Raw genomic sequence first — 17,546 nt, forward strand, 5'->3', positions numbered from 1 at the left:
AAATAGTGACTCAAGCACTTGGGCCCCTGCCACCCACCTGGGAGACCTGGATGGAACCCCTTCCTCCTGATTTTGGTTTGGCACAGCCCTGGCTGTTTGGCACCCCTAGGGAATGTACTGACACATGGAAGATCTTTTGCTCTGTTTCTCTCTATCTCTCCATGTCTCTGTCATATTGCCTTTCAAATACATACATACATATGTACATACGTCTCTAAGGAAAAAAATAAGGCTGCATTTAGGAAAATAAATTCAAATACTGAGGCTTAACTTTTACTGGATTACTATACAGATTTCATGGTGTTGTGAAGAGTACCCATGTAAATGAATCAAGAGCTCAAAATCTGTGTGTCTGTTTCATTGATCCCGATGTAGTTCATGAAATTCCTATTTTAAGCTAAAACCAGTGACAAATCCAGTACAAAGATTTCTAAAGTGTTAAACAGTTATGTAGAGGTAAATTACCATTTGATCATGTGCGCCAAGTGCAGTGGGATTCATATCTCTTACATCCATTCTCCCTTGCAGAAGGCCCCAACAGATATTACCCTGCAAGGGAAGAAGAAACAAATGAAATCGAACGGCAGCAGTCCCAAATCCATGACAGCCATGTTCGGGCAAGATCAGATGACAACGATAGAAACGAAGTCATAAGCACACAGCAAATGTGTAAGATCACTGCATGACCATCCACATTTTATTGTTTAACATTCGTAAAGAAAATATTTGCTGTGAAATTTCGTATGGTGAATTATAACTACTTTTATGTGACCTATTTTTTTTTTTTTCTTTTCAGCCCAAATTGTTTCTTGTGAAGTCAGATTAAGAGATCAGTGCAAAGGGACAACCTGCAACAGGTAAAACACGTTATGACTCTCAAAATTAACTGACAAAATATAGGAGATATTTTATGTAATACTAAACTCAGAGATAATAAATTTTGATCTCAATTACTTTCTCTAGATACGAATGCCCTGCTGGCTGTTTGGATAGTAAAGCTAAAGTTATTGGGAGTGTACATTATGAAATGGTAAGAATTGCAAGTAGAATTATTTGGGAGAGCCGTCCTTCCACATCAGAGTTCACTTTGTAGTGTGATAAGTCACTCCTATGCGTACTTCTGCTCAGAAATGTTTATTTAAAGTAGTATAAGTAGTAAATATTTGTGTCTTCTTTAGAGTTTTAATGTTATGATATCGTTTTAACTTCTTTTTATCCTCAAGCAATCCAGCATCTGTAGAGCTGCAATTCATTATGGTATAATAGACAATGATGGTGGTTGGGTGGATGTCACTAGACAAGGAAGAAAACATTATTTCATCAAGTCCAATAGAAACGGTGTTCAGACAATTGGGTAAGTGCCCAAATGACCTTTTGACTATCTGATGTTAACATGCAACAAGAAACTAGCATAGTCTTCTTCAGCAAACTGCACACTAATTTTATTTATGAGAAGTTGATAATTTTCAAGATTCAATGTAGTGACTTTTTCAGTTTTGATATAAAATGCTCTGTAAAAGATCAGTTTGCATATTTCCCTTCCATGTTTAGAGAAGATTGCTTATTTCACACAGTTGTAATTTTATTACTAAGTTAATAGGAATAGATCAGTTGAAAAATTCTCTAAATATATAATTACTGTCATCATTCACCAATTTAGATGTTATTTAATACAACATAAAAAACATTGATTCACTTTTAAATATATTTTTAAGATTTATTGTACTGATGCACAAAGAGTTACAGATAGAGGAGAGACACAGTAGCTGGAGTTAGACTGGTCAAAACCATGAGCGAGGAGCTTCTTTCATGTCTCCCATGTGAGTTCAGGGACTTAGGGACTTGGGCCATCCTTTACTGCTCTTCTCGGGCCGTGAGCAAGGAGGGAACTGAATTGGAAGTATAGTGTCCAGAGCTCAAACCAACGCCCATATGGCATGCCCACACTGCAGGCAGTTAGAGTGTTTCACCAGCAGGCTGACCCAAAAATATTTCCTACATTAAGCATAGTAATTTTCCAAGCCTTTTTCCAAAGCACTGCATTTTGAAATTTGTGGGGAAAATTGGAGTTAAAAGATTATGTGAAGATTCCCTGAACTTTTTTTAAGGATGTTTATTTATTTAATAGAATGATAGAGAGCTTTCATTCCCTAATTGACACCACAGATGTTGCAATAGCAAGGGAAGAACAGGGCAAAGCCAAGACACAGCAACTCCATCTGCAGAAATGCAGAAGTGGGGCTGTCATCTACTAACAGGAAGCTGAATCAGAAGCAGAGGAGCTTTTATAGGCGCTGTGACATGGTGTGCAGTTACCACCAGCGGTGGTTTGTTCTGATGTCCCACAACCCATAACCCATCTGTGGGCTTTTTGAAGAGCCCTCTTATGCAATAAGAAATAGAATGTGGACTTTTGAAATACGTGGAAATTTGCTTTTTCTGCTAAGTCCATATACCAAGTGTCTTTCACAAGGGTACCATTTAAGAAAAAATTATACATTGTATGAAACTTAACTGAAAAATTAAGCTAGTATTCATAATTATTAAAAAGGAATTTGTACACTATTTGAAATGTAATGGTATCCTGCATATACAGTTTATTTAAAAAGTTGATGTGTGGTTTTAGTAATTAGCAGTAACTATCTTTAGTAAAGCCTGCTTATGGTAATATTTATTGGTCAACTTATTCACCAAACATTTATTAATTTCTTTAATAAATAGAAAATTAGTTATCTTTAGTAAGTCTACTCATTAATATACATTGAAGAACATTTCTTTTAATATTTACTACTTTCATCTAAATTTAAGTTTTTATATTAGTGAATTTTTTTTGCAACGTGGAATGCATTAGTTTAGTAGGTTCTATATTTGTACCTCAAACAGTGGTATTTCTTTTGAGCGCATTACAGATGATGAGCATTAAACTTTGAATTAAAAACTAACAGAAATAAAAGAATTCTTGATATTTTACCATTTTAGTTATGAGCTAATGTAAGAAAAGGTGTGCCTTTTTAAAGTACAAATTCAAAGAAGACTTAGCTTTTACAGACGTTTTAATGAGAATCAGATATATACAACAAGCAATTAGAATTTTGGTATGTGATCGTGTAGTTAATCTTATATGCTTGTTAGGATGTATTTAGTGAGAAAGGGGCTTCTTTATTCAGTGTGCACATTACTAGATACTAAGGGAAATAGAAAATGAATGAAATGCAATCCCTTAAGGTAGTTATTATTAGTAGTCTTTTCACAACAGTGTTTGTATTACCTTACTGTTGTGAAAGATGCAACATTTTAGCTAAATGGAGATGAGGGATTAGTATTTGAGAATTAATTTTGATAGGAAATAAATATACAGACATAATACATATTGACAATGAAAAGGTGCCTGTCTCTAATGGTAAAAATGATATTAATTTTTATATGCATAAATGTAATATCGATTTAGTGTAATATGCATGTGTGTTCTTATATTGATACTTATTTACCTATTTTAATATTAGATGTTAAAAAGAATTTTCATAGACAAATAGTAAGAATTATAATGATAATGATTTATGCAAAAGCTTTTGAGCATTTATCTTTTTATTTTCAGCAAATACCAGTCTGCTAATTCCTTCACAGTTTCTAAAGTAACAGGTTAGCACCTTTTTTTTCATTTATTTTTTTACTGCTTTATCGTATGCTGTTGCTTCTAATGGGCTGATTTGTTGTTGTTGCTTTGTGTTTTAATTATGCAGTTCAAGCTGTGACTTGTGAAACAACTGTAGAACAGCTATGTCCATTTCATAAGCCTTCCTCACATTGTCCAAGGTAAAGTTTTCCACATTTTCTCATTAAAAATAATAATGATAGGGCCCAGTGCGATAGCCTAGCGGCCAGTCTCCTTGCCTTGGGCACACTGGAATCCCATATGGGCGCCATTTCTAATCCTAGCAGTCCTGTTGCTCATTTAGCTCCCTGCTGTGGCATGGGAAAGCAGTAGAGGACCACCTGGGGCTTGGGACCCTGCACCTGTGTGGGAGACCCTGAAAAAGCTCCTGGCTCCTGCCTTTGGATCAATGTAGCTCCGGCTGCTGCAGCTGCTTGGGGAGTGAATCATTGGATGGAGGATCTTTCTGTCTCTCCTTCTCTCTGTGTATCTTTCTAATAAAAAAATAAAAAAAAATAATGATAATAATAGTAAAAGTCACTCGACGGAGCTTTGCATCTGAGATAACCGTTTTTACCTGAAATTTACCTGAAATTCTGTTCTTTCCTAAAATTTTGTTTCTCTTGAACTGCTTAAACAGGAGGAACAATGAGACATTACAAAGTATGTGTGTTCCACAGTAAAAGGGCTTGTGCATATAATTTGTGTATGCATAAGAATTCTGTATTGGTCCTTTTGAGGTGCTTTGACACGGTGCCACAGGCTGTGTAGTATAAACCAGATGCACTCACTTTGGACAGCTGGAGAGATTGGGAAGTCCGTTACCAGAGTGCCAGCTGATATTGTCGTTGGTGAGGACACTCTTCCAGGCTTGCAAATGGCCACCTTCTCTCTGTCACCTCACATGGTACATGGAGAAAGTGTTTACTCCTTTGTGTGTCTTCTGAGGATGCTAATCCAGTTGGATAAGGGCCCTTCTCTTTGGGTCTTGTTCAACCTGAATTACACTGAACACTTTGTCTCAGTTACACTGAGACACTGAGACTTCATGGAGAGGTACAAGCATTCAATCCATAACAAGTTTATGCTGCAAAAACTAAAATGATGTAACTCGTGTATTTTTTTAACATTGTTATTCAGTTGTTAAGGTGGATTGATTTAGTTTCCATTAGTAACTCAAAAAAAAAAAAACCATCTCTGCCTTTGTTTTGTTTTTGCGTACTCTTTTTCTGAAGGTGTAGTAGAGTTTCTAAAATAATGAAAATGTTTCATTTAGCTTGGCCAGTCAAAGATGATAGTTTTTACTAATATTATGGTTACAGTCGTAATGAGTATATACGCAAAGTGAAGTACATCTCTTTTTAAAGATTTATTTATTTGTTTGAAAAACAGAGTGACAGATCTTCCATCTGCTGATTCATTTCCCAAATGCTGCTAGCAGCTAGGCTAACCCCAAGCCAGGAACTTCATCTGGGTCTCCCATGTGGGTGGCAGGAAAGCAGGGCCTTGAGCTGTCATCCACTGCTGCTCCCAGGTGCATCATCAGTGAGCTGGATCGGAAGCCTGGGGCCGATGACGCCGTGATGTGGGATGAGGGATGTCCCCAGTGGCAGCTGCACCAGCTGTACCACAAAGCCCGCCTCTCAACTATGTCTGTGGAGAGCCAGCCTTCCTTCTATTCAAGCTACTTCCAAAAATCAGTAATGCGATTTAAAGATATAATTGTAGTTTGGCACACTGTATTTGCTAAAAAAAAAAAAAAAAATGTAAGGAGCTTAATTTTTATGCCAGAGTTTGCTTTCTTTGGAAAAGCTTCGTTACTCAACCTTCTAAGTCTATTTTCATGTTTTGACTTGAAGAATGAGATTAGTTGCTCACGAGTCAGTGGTAGTTGATATAAGTGTAGGTTCTTCATTTTCTGTTTGGGGGATGAATAGGGACTTTCTCAATTAAAGATGTGACATAAAACATCCATTCTTTTATGTGAATATCTTCTTCTTTATAATTTTTTTTCTGTTTCTACTCTTATGGGGGACTATTGTGATGTTTTGGGTTTGCTAGCTTGGTGAATGCTAATGTAAGAATTAAAATTTTTTTTACCTTATCTGTTTAGTGAAATCAACACATTTCAAATTTTAGGATAATATGAAGGTCTTTTAACTGTGTGAAATGCATGATAGACTTTTTGCCATTTAACCCAGATATTAGAACTTAACTAATCATATTGCTCTAAGGCTTAAAGATCTGATTAGATTATGCTTTGTTTTGCAGTGTTGAAGTATTTTTCTTAGATTTAGATACCCATAAGCTCACAGATTCTGCATTTATTGGAAGAAACAGATTGCTAGATGAAATTGGCATATTATAGTGGCATGATATGGGAAAATGCAAAAATTTTTCTATTATACATTATACAAGTATAGGGGGACTTATTAAAAATCAACTTAAAAGGTATTTTGTTATAAAAATTTCAAAATTCATACTTAGTTATTTTTTTGGTACACATTCTCTGTGAACTATTTTGAAGATGTCATATTATTCCAGGCCCTATATGAGCCATAGGATTAGGGTTATGAGGATCAAATGAAAAGAACATTTTCTGGAATATTCTACCATAAAGTTTCAATCCAATAAGTGCTCTGTAATGGTAATTTTATGTTATTGTGCCAGGATTGTTTCAGAAGATAGAGATCATTCAAATAAAATTGAAACAAATTTCCTATTGCTTTTTATTTTTAAAATGTTTATTTGTTAGTAGATTTCTTTATTAAAAGGCAAAGTAATACAGAGAGGGATAAAGAGAGAGAGAGAGAGAGAGAAAGAGAGAGAGAGAGAGATGTATCAACTGATTCATTCCCCATCTGGCTGTAACAGCCAGGTTTGGGCCATGCCAAAACTAGGAGCCAAGAACTTCATCTTGGTCTCCCATGTGGGTTGTGCCAACACGAAGGAAGAGACCGTACATGTACAGCTGCTTTCCCAGCCATGTTAGCAGTAGCTGGCTTGGAAGGGGAATGACCAGGACTCCTATCTGTGCCTATCTAGGAGTTCTAGACCATGTTCTTACCTCCTCTTGGCTTCTTGCCTGGCCCACCTCCATCTGGTGGTAGGCGTTTGGGAAATGAAACAATGATGCAAGATCTCTGTCTCTGCCTTCAAAATAGGGCTTTAAAAATATGGGCGCCAGTGCTGCGTTACAGTGAGTAAACACATCACCTGCAGTACCAGTGTCCCATTTGAGTGCTAGTGGAAGTCCCAACTACTCCACTTCTTATCCAGGCTTTTACTAATGACCTGGACAAGGGTTGAAACATGGCCAAAGTACTTGGACTCCTGTACCGCTATAGGACAACCAGATGACCTTCTTAGTTTTTACTGGCCTACCCCTGCTTTTTGTAGCCGTTTAGGGAGTGAACCAGTGGCTTGCAAATCTCTCTCTCTCTGTCTCTCTCTCTCTCTCCTGCCCTCAACATTCTCATCTCTTGTAACTCTGCCTTCCAAATAAACAAACAACTCTATACTATATATAAAACAAAAATTCAGATTATTTGATAAAACAGTGTGAATGTGATCAAACAAAAGGAGCCTCCCAGGTTTTTATTTATTTTTTAAATTAACCTGCAACTAACTCAACTTGAACAGCTGATGTTGCCATTTTATGATCCAAGAACTAAATAGGAACAAGGTGGAGTTTTCACAACATGATCATAGCTAGAGCAGTAGCTTTACAACCATTGGGTATACACAGTTGATGCCCAGCAACTGTTGAACACAGTGAGATAATTTTCCAGTCACTTCCAAAACATTTCCAACTATGCCATGATGCTCTCTCCCAGTTAATTATTTTAAATGCCACTTAACAGTTTTCTGAATTATTAGAATGGATTTTTAATGTCATGTGACTGATTTATTACTGGAATTTGGGATCTACATCTAAATAAAAAAAATTTGAGGAATTCCTTTTAAATCACTTCAGCCAATCAGATATGAATAAAGCAATAGGCCACCTGGAGAAAGAGCATGCTGTGTGAAGGGCCTGAATTTGGAACACATCATATTTGTCTGGGGAATTACCATTTGGCCAGTATGACTGGAGCAGGGGTTGTGGAAGTACCAGGGGGAATAGGAGATAAAACAATGAGGTAATGGAGATACAGGATGGGCAGACCAGATTGGCCATTCTAAACATCTGGTCACTTATTCCGAATGTAATGGATGACCAGCAGAGCATTTGGAGCAGATGAGTAGCATGATTAGGTTTCCCAATGTTTGCAAAATAGATTAAGAAAGGCCAGATTGGAAACAAGCAGGTCATGGTGAGGCCTATTCCAGTAAGTTAAACAGCACATAATAAAACCAGACTTATTGTGATTGAAGTGCTTAGAGCTCCTCTGATCTTGGGTATGTTTTAAGGTATAACTGATGCATGAATTACTGATGGGTTAATGTAAGATATGAGATGGAAATCAAAGGTCTAATGAAGATTTCAACTTACAGAAAGACCAGATTTGGGAACTTGAGGCTAAAAATCTGTTTTGATATCAAGTGAGTGTGAGATATTCACTAGCTCCAAGTGGAGATATTGAGGAAGCAGTGGAATATATAAATTTAGGATTAAGAGCAGTCCCAAAATGAGACATAAATCTGGATTTCAATAGTTTGTAGATGATGGTATAAAACCAGAAATTCAGATGAGATCTCAGTGAATGTAGAAAAGGAAAAACCATGAGATACCATGAAGGATACAGTGATTCATTCTTTCCACATTACCCAGTTCCTAAATTCTAAAGTACCACCTTCTCAGATGCATACAGTGAATGCTTTCTGACACTGCTTTTCTAAATTTTCAAATTGGAAGATGTTCTCCTAAAATAAAACAAAATTTAAGAAATCAATCTAGTTTTTGTACCAAAAGCTGCAGGGAGATAAAGTGAACAGAAGTAATTGTGTCTGTTTGTCTAGTTCCCTGTCTTAATTCAGAATCAGCAAGGTTTAGAATTTTGAGTTTATGTGTATGTGTGTGTGTGTCAGTGGTTTACTAATGAGAAACACTGAAGAAACCAGCCTGCTTAACATAGAAATGTGTATTTGTTTGTTTTTCAGAGTATACTGTCCTCGTAATTGTATGCAAGCCAATCCACATTATGCTCGTGTAATTGGAACTCGAGTTTATTCTGATGTAAGTGTTCTACTTATACGACTTGCAGTGTTTAGTATACATAAAAACATGTACTACCAGTAAGGAACATCATGTCTGCAGAGCCATATAAAGCTGACAAAATTTTATGTGGCCCTGCCAAGCCAACCACAGGCGGGACTCAAATTCAACACTTCTGTAGCAGGTTAATTTTTAAGGTGATGATTTTGTGTGCCTCACAAAAAATGTTACGGATATCCAAGTGACTGCTGGCAGAAAAAGGTTTCTTAGCCCTGACTCATACACATCTTTAAGAGTATCTGTGTGCTTTGAAATGCAGAATGAGAGAATAGTTTCTGTAATAATACATGTATTCTCAAGAGAGATACTATCACAGAAAATATGCAAATATGAGTGCACAATGATTTGATTATAAGTTTTATCTTATCATGTGTTATATCACATACTGAACAAATAGTCTGACATTAATCTTGAGAAGGAAGATGTATTTTTCTTCCTTTTGGTTCTTCCAAATTTGAATTGTAAACTAGACAATTAAGCAGTTGTCTAATGTATAAAGAATATCCTCACTGCCCAAAGGACACTGAAAAATTGGTATAGAATTAACAGCAGATAATATCTTGAAATACACACAAAAGGGGTATAGTTGGGAGTGAGGTAATGCATGACCTTTGTGTGGTTGGACCAGAAATACCCACTGTGATGGCTTCAGTATGGGTAAATACCTTTTGTGCCAGGATGGAGTGTTCTTTGGAAAAGAGCTTATGGAGCACATTATGGATTGGGTGAATGGTGTATATGAACACATGGAAGTGAGAACAGTTGTGCTACCCACCGTTACAGCCATGGATTTGCTTGTTGAGAAGCTGATGAGAACTTTAACTGAAATAGGCTGCAGCCACTTGGAAGTGACCAATGGAAGAATCCTATCCTGGAAACAGTTTTACAGAAAGTCTGAAAGTACATGCTGATTGGTTTAGGTTTATGTAAGCCAGAGAATTAAAAAATCAAGTTAAGAAAATATCTCCTAAATGTACATTGTCAACAGAATACTATGAGGATTTAGTTTGCGTGACGAGGCCTGGAATATGTGTATCACTGTCTTGTTTTTTGATGAATATATTTACTTCTAAGTAATTTTTCTTTTTTTAGATTTTAAAAAATGCGTTTTAATTTTATTTTATTAGGTTATTTTTCAATGCCATTTCATCTTTAAAGTTATTCGTGAATTCTCTCTTAAGCTCCAGGTTCATTCCCAGCCACATTAGCAGGTAGCTGGATTGGAAGTGTGTTACCCATGAGCTTAACTTCTGTGTTCATTAAAAGTTCCTTTTTCACAGATCAATTATTTCTTTTCATGCTATATTAGTTCTTAGAGTGTGGTATGAAAAGAGAATGCCTTTTGGCCTCTGAACTCAAACATGAATGCCTGCTGACTGCATAGTTGTAGGTGAAAACAATGGTCTCAAAACATATTTGGTGGTTGGGTTTAGTGAATGTTACATCTGTGCACTTTTGTTGCCTCGGAGAAAAAAAATGCTGATAGCACCCTTTATGCAGAACCAGGCTAAATGCTGAAGTGTGTACAGAATTGTTTTAATACCATCTATTATTAACCCTATCAAATGGAAGTATTAATTCAGTGTGGGTCTCTTAGTGGAGAATAAAATGCCTCTTCCTCAGAATATGGATGTGAGATTTTCATTCTGTGGTGTTTTGTGATACTGCAAAAGCATGTGAAGGATTAAGCAGCATGGCATTGAGGCTTTCTGAGCTAATAAATACTGACTGAGGCCTCAGAGTTCAGAGCACAGGAATAAAGCAAGGTCATGTAAGAGACACACACTTTTGTTAAGTTAGAAAAGCATATTAGGTCACCCACGTGTGCATAGAGATAAGAAAGTTGCACAGCATTGGGATTTAGGGATAGCAGGTGGACTGCTCTACCTGAAGCAGTTCAAGTAGTTCCTGTTATGAGACTTCCTCGGGTTACTCTCAGCTATTAATTGTTTAGATGAAAGAAAATGTGGAAATCTAGAAAAGATGTGTTGGGCCAAAAAAAATGATTTGGTAATTTGAAAAATCTGAAAGCACTGGACCTGAAACAATAACTTTCTTCACCGCAGAAATCGCATTCAATACAGATTATATAACTGGTACAGTATAAACAGAACGTTTTAACACTTCATGTCAGGGCATTCATACCAGGGTGATAGGCACTGCAATTTTTTTTTTGAGTCAGCCATTAGAATGACTTTGTTTTCCTTGAGGTTATTCTCTAAGGCAGAATTTCTCTACATAGATTATATTATTTAATAAGAAAAGACTCATTTCAAGTATTCCTGTGTTTTGGAAAAGGAACCATAAACATATACAGAATTATAGCTTGGTTGCATATAAACCAAAAATGGATGTCTGTATACAGTTTGTAGAGTGACCCCAGTACAAACTAGTAAAAGCTGACATGTAATAATGGCAAATCGGTTCTATAAGGAAGAAAAGGAGCATGCAAACTTTGTCTTGCTTTGCCGGACAATTGAACTGGGCCGGCATTTGCAGATTAAATGGAGGAGAGATCTTCCCATGGCAGCCATCCTGAAGGTCTGCCTTCAGATGTACTCAAAGTTAACTGTGCCTTATGACTTTTGAAATGTTTCTTAATGCACAGAACATCATTATGAGGTTGCCTCGTTCTATATAGAGCTAGAGTTCCCTGTCATCAGGCCAGTAAAAGTAGAATTGGCGGCTCCACAGGAATTTCCTAACCATGGGATTTTGCTCTTGCTTTCTCAGCTGTCTAGTATCTGCAGAGCAGCAGTGCATGCTGGAGTGGTTCGAAATCACGGTGGTTATGTTGATGTAATGCCTGTGGACAAAAGAAAGACTTACATTGCTTCCTTTCAGAATGGAATCTTCTCCGAAAGGTAAAAACAGACCGACATATGCACACAAACTGTTTTCATCTTTGGGATTGCTCTCCAGTGGACCATTTTAGAGTGGTCTGAAGAAAAGTGGCCGAGCCAGTGGTTGTTCCCTTGTGTCACAACTGGTCCTGCAGGAGTGGAGAAGCTGCAGTACCAGAGGTGCTTGTCTCCTACAGGCTTTGAAAAATCAGCATGAAAATCGGATTACAAGTCAGAAATGCTCTTTTGTTAATTGATCTTATAATTAGGAAATTTCTTTCATCCTCTTTGGATTTCACAGATTAGTTTTTATACTGTTTCTGGGTGATCAAGGCACAGAATTATTTATCTAATCCAGTTTTCTAGCAAAGTATTTGACCAAAACAGTAAGTCTGATTTTCCCCAGGACCAAATTTTACTTTTGATTGGCAATTGGATACCTAGAATGAGAGAAGTGAACTCTTTCAGGTTATATCATGTTATTGATTTTGCTAGTATACGTATTTTAATTATATAGGGAAATTTATGGGTCTTCCCTTGTGAAATATTATAAATAATTATTAATTCATTATTAAGACATTAAGAGAAATGAACCTACAATGAAAGTATTTTTCAAATCATTAGTACTTAGGTAAGTAATATGAATTACATTTGTTTGTTAAAATAGAGAAAACCCTTAACATTTAGATTCTATGGATTCCCAAAAGTTGCCGATAGAGAATTCAGATGCTCAGTGGTTTTTGTACAGCAGGGGTGAGGAACCTTTTTTTCGTGCCAATGACTGCTTGGATATTTATCACATCATTTGTTGGCCATACAGAAATATTATTTAAGAATTCTTATGCTATCAATTCATTGGATTTCAAGTCTCACCTATGATTGCCTTGGCAGGGCCAGACCAAATGATTTTTCATGGAAATGGTCCATGGACCAAACCTTCTTGTACCTGCTCTATAGTATGCCAAATGATGTGCCCTGCAGGATTTTGAGATTGCTTTCTCCTAACCATGTACTATCATCTCATAGAAAGATAGATGTGTGTTTAGTCTGTATTCATAGACTTCTCTGCAACCTAGCTCATGATCTACTTTGGCCAATAATGATCTGTTCATGGAGTCTTGAATTGTAGAATGCAGTCTTCAATTTTATAAGTTGGGTGATATTGTTCCACTTGCCTGACATATTTCTTATATTTATTTTAGGAGCAGAAAATGATAGATGATAGTTTAGTAAAACTAGGAATTATCTTGAGAATCAACTCTGGGAATATTCTAGAAGGTTGATGACACTAGATTCTTTTTTTATGTTAGTTCCACCAGCAGCCCTATCATGTTGATTCTGTGAATTCTAATTTTATATGTATGTTAACCAAGGCTCATATTGATTCAAAATACCCTGCTGACTTGTAAATTGCAGAGCTCAGACTCAGCATTCAGTCTTTCGGCCCAGGAATATACCTTTTTTCCAGGATGGCAATGCGTATAAACAATAAACTCACTGAAAGTATCTACTTCCAAAACAGTGAATCTTTTCTTATTCTACATTTCTCTCTGTTTTTCTTATACATAAATAAACATATTAAAGGAATTACATACTTAGTATTTATTGCAATGATTGGTGTCCTTATCATTTTAACTCTCAGACATTTAAAGAATATATACCCTGATTAATATTACCAAGTAAAATATAAATAATTCACTAAAGAATAAAATTTATGATTTTGGGCTACTTTTAGTGTCTGTTTTTAAAAGTACCTGCCTACCAGGCTTAGCATTTACTGCAGCAGTGAAGACCATTTGGGGCACCTGGATTCAAGTCCTATTCCTGCTTCTTTTTTGATTTATCTGTTTTTTTTTTTACTTTTAAGATAACGTTTTTAATTCATGTTGCAATCACAGGTTTAGTGTTTTACTAACTAAAGGGCTTAACAAGTAAAAAGACTAAGTCAGCAGGAATATAGGCAAGGGCTTTAAACAGTGATCACATGAAAAGATAGCAGTGTCACTCATAAGCAGTAAATTTTGAGATAATAACAGATCAACAATAACAGATCATTCAGACTATAGTAGTAATTTTTATAAGTACTTATGAAATAAAATTAAGTAATTATGATTTTATATTTGAGTATTTTTGGTATTTTGGGGGAAAAATCTTTGGTTGTTTTAAAGTTAACCATTAATTCTCCATACATTTTTCTTAAAACTGTGGATATTAAGAATATTAATCTGTACATTGTCAATATAATTTTTTAACTTTGTTGTACGTAGGAAGTGGTCATAAGCACGTACTCTAGAATACTGTGGAATACTATCAACCATCAACCATGCAAAATAGTTGTAAATCTTGTCTTAATATACACCCATAAAGTGAAATATTAGCTGCCTAACTCTGCTTTATTACAAAGGCAGAAGTTACCATCTGAAAGCATGACCTAGAGTCTGTGAAGTTCTATAGAAGCTAATACCATTAGTATTTAGAATCTTTAGGTTCTCTTTAATAAATCTTAGTTCAGCATGCAACCAGTATTAAAGAATCTTTTTATCTTGACTCAAGTTTTCAATAACTATAAATTATAACAGCCTAAGCAAGTTGGCCATCTGGATTCATGAAGCTGCCTTTTTGGTTGGTAGAAGAAAGCCTGATTTATTAGAAGGATTATATGTGGAAATGACATCAATATATTTTTGTGTGCTTCTTTTTCAGTTTACAGAACCCTCCAGGAGGAAAAGCATTCCGAGTATTTGCTGTTGTGTGAAACCACATGTGGAAGGGATTGCGAAGACTATTCCAAATGTCATATAGCTGAAATTTGTATAAAACTGTAACATTACTGTACAGAAGAAATCAATTATTTTTAGCCCAAAACAGTGCCAAATGCATATAAATCTTGTTAGACAAAGTCTATAAAATAATACATGGGACTTATGCTTTGGAAAAAGTAAAGAATATGTAATGGTTTCAGAAATCCTGTGTTGAATATTGCTATATTTTCTTAGCAGTTGTTTCTACAGTTAATTACCTGTTCATGATTGTTCAACATTTCATTATATGGTGCTTTGTACATGCCACTAATAAAATGAATCTAATATTGAATGTGAATGGTCCTCAGAAAAATCATCTGGTACAATAAAATAATCAAGTGTAAAACTGAAATTAGTCTTAGCATAATTTCTCCCATCCAATCCTATAATATTTGCTACTCTAAATAATCTCAAATTCTTTTCCTCTTAGTAGCCTGTACAACTTTTTTCTTATGTTAGATTTAGGTATAGAGAATATTAAGTTCTGATATTGCACTTGTTATTGTGTATATGTTAATCGTTTAATATCCCCATGAATCTGTTAGAGTGTTTAGTTTTTTGTGGGGGATGGACTTATTAGTAAGTGGGACAAATCAGATTAGTAGTGTAGCAACAATCCTAGTAATCATATAGTGAATATAATATTAAAATGGGCACGGAGAGCTTTCTATGTATTGTTGAATTCTTTTGTATCCTGGCAAATACTCCTGCAGGCCAGGAAGTATAATAGCAGAAAGTTAAACAAAGATGAACTAATGTATTGCATTTCCATTGCCACTGATTTTCTTAATGGTCAACTATCATGTGTAAATGCTGCCAGATCATGGTACCTATCATAGTGATAAATTTGTTTCTATGAAAAATGTATCATGCTTTGAGAGTTAAAAGAAAAGAACCCTGTAAAATGTTACTTTTGGTAATTATCTTTTTTTGCTGGTGAATTTACTCATTTCCTGTAAACATTAAAAGTAAACATGTTTCAAATTATTTTTGATTCCCTTTGCATGCTTATTTTGATCTAGACGTAATTCTAGCAGAAAGCAAATTATTGTTGAAATCTTTATTTTGTTTATTAAATAACATACCTAACACTAGATTGTACAAAATCAACCTAATTATGTGTGTGTAAACATACAATTTTATATTTAATAGCATTCTAGCAAGGGAAATTTTGAATAAAATTAGGGAGAGTAATTAATAAGGCAAAAATGAATGAATCTGAAACATACAAAGTGATTATAAAAGGAGTATAGGCAAAATAGTAGAAATATTTCTAAGAAGTAAATCAGGAAGAGCTTAGGTGCTGGTATGAGTTTTCCCCCTTTTATGGAAACCAAACATGTTTCCACATCCACTGAAGGACCCACACTGTTGCCTCTATGTTCTTCATCCCCTCAGCACAATGGTTAATGGTAAGACCCAAGTGATGTTAATTTAAATGTCTGATTGGATAACCTCACCTCTAAAATGGGACATATAACATCTCATAGTACTTACTGTAAAAATCAAGAAACATTATGCATTACATATTTTTAGGAACATTATATAATATCATCCACCATTGTTAATTTTTGGTATTCTAATCATCAGTGTTGCTATTATTTACCTCGTGGAATCCAAATATTTCCTCTGCTATGGTAGTGCTTAATCATATGTGGGATTCGCTAGGTACTTTTTTGCAAAAATTAAGTACAAATGCCTTTTAGTTTTACCACATCAGTGATATAATTTATTCTGTATTTTTATTTAATTGAAGAATAGCCTCTGTGAGAGTGATAATACTCTTGTCATCTTTCTACTGATGATCTTCTCTGTGATTTTTATATTCTTATATTCTATAAATTATGGGTCAGTACTGCTGATTGACTATTTCAATGATCTCTAATTTTTTTCCTGATACAGCTGAATGTTTGTTACACATAGTGGAAGGTAAACACTAAGATAAAATAGTATAGTTAATGGAAATAGCTTGCTGATAAGCATTCTATATGTAGGTTTCAGAGCAATGCTTATAGCTTTTAAAGTTAGCCAGGTAGTTTAAAAATTATTTTAATGGCCATATATTGTTAAGAATAATCTCTTTCTCTGAGTTTTGGATTTTCCTCCTTTCTTTGATTGCCTGTTTGGGAATTAGTGGAATCCTTGACCTGCAAGGCAGGGGCACTCTGTTCCACAGCTGTGGTTCTCACGGGCCAGCGGGGCAGACTGGGAGCCCCTCTGAGTCTTGGCTGGAATTTGCCTGTGCTGATTTGGGCTCAGAACTGAGCTGGAGCAAGGCTGCTCTCCAGTTCCCAGGGGGTTTGTAATCAGCATGAGATTATGCTTCACAGACACCATCCGTTCCGCTGGGTTGTTCCAAAGAGCCACACACCGGAAGCCTTTGTGGACCCACATTTAAGAATGTCTTCTAGAGGGAGCCCAGTTTAGCTGTGCTTCAGGGGTGACTGTGGGAACAGTGACATGCTGCTGGGAACCATGGCTCCCACTTGGTCCATAGTATTGCAGAAGAACCATAGAAAGAGGGGTCACTATTGCGTTGGTCCTAAGGAATGGCCCAGAGGAAGCTTTTTGGTACCCAGTCCCCCTTGTAAAAACAATTTACACTAACAATCAAAAGAACTAGGTGATGGATGTTAAGAGATTTCATAATTTTGTTGAAAGAAATAAAACCCAAATTTATCCAAAAGCTAAATGAAAATTAGTATTTTCTCATTTTAAAAAGCCAATTGTGCAAGAATATTTCTAAAAGTTCATGGAAAATGAAATTAAAAGATACACTTTTGTGGTGCAAAGATGTTATAAAATTGTATAGATGAAGGGGCTTTTAAGAAATTAGAGGAGAATGAGTTATGAAAAAAGCATGCTTGGATTTCAAATTTATGCTGTGCCAAAATGATATCTTTTTTCAAAAGTTATTTATTTATTTATTTATTTATTTATTGAAAGAGTTATAGAGAAATTATAGTTATAGAGAAATTAATTTTTCAGTGACCACAGGAAGCATTTTCTAGGTAAATTGTTAGCAACGGTTA

General features: G+C 35.6%; 1 protein-coding gene across 1 annotated transcript in view; it reads left to right on the plus strand.

Moving 5' to 3' along the window:
* The window catches only part of CRISPLD1 (cysteine rich secretory protein LCCL domain containing 1), a 44,195-nt gene extending 29,187 nt beyond the window's left edge, over nucleotides 1–15,008 (plus strand). The window contains exons 7-15 of the mRNA XM_004588060.2: nucleotides 529–669; nucleotides 797–857; nucleotides 964–1,030; nucleotides 1,224–1,354; nucleotides 3,596–3,639; nucleotides 3,741–3,813; nucleotides 8,756–8,831; nucleotides 11,604–11,734; nucleotides 14,417–15,008. Coding sequence (XP_004588117.2) covers nucleotides 529–669; nucleotides 797–857; nucleotides 964–1,030; nucleotides 1,224–1,354; nucleotides 3,596–3,639; nucleotides 3,741–3,813; nucleotides 8,756–8,831; nucleotides 11,604–11,734; nucleotides 14,417–14,468 — 776 coding nt within the window. The 3' untranslated portion in view covers nucleotides 14,469–15,008. The remainder of the gene's footprint in view (nucleotides 1–528; nucleotides 670–796; nucleotides 858–963; nucleotides 1,031–1,223; nucleotides 1,355–3,595; nucleotides 3,640–3,740; nucleotides 3,814–8,755; nucleotides 8,832–11,603; nucleotides 11,735–14,416) is intronic.
* Nucleotides 15,009–17,546: the final 2,538 nt, after the last annotated feature.

The sequence above is a fragment of the Ochotona princeps genome, chromosome 9 (genome assembly GCF_030435755.1).
Source record: "Ochotona princeps isolate mOchPri1 chromosome 9, mOchPri1.hap1, whole genome shotgun sequence".
Taxonomy (NCBI): Eukaryota; Metazoa; Chordata; class Mammalia; order Lagomorpha; family Ochotonidae; genus Ochotona; species Ochotona princeps.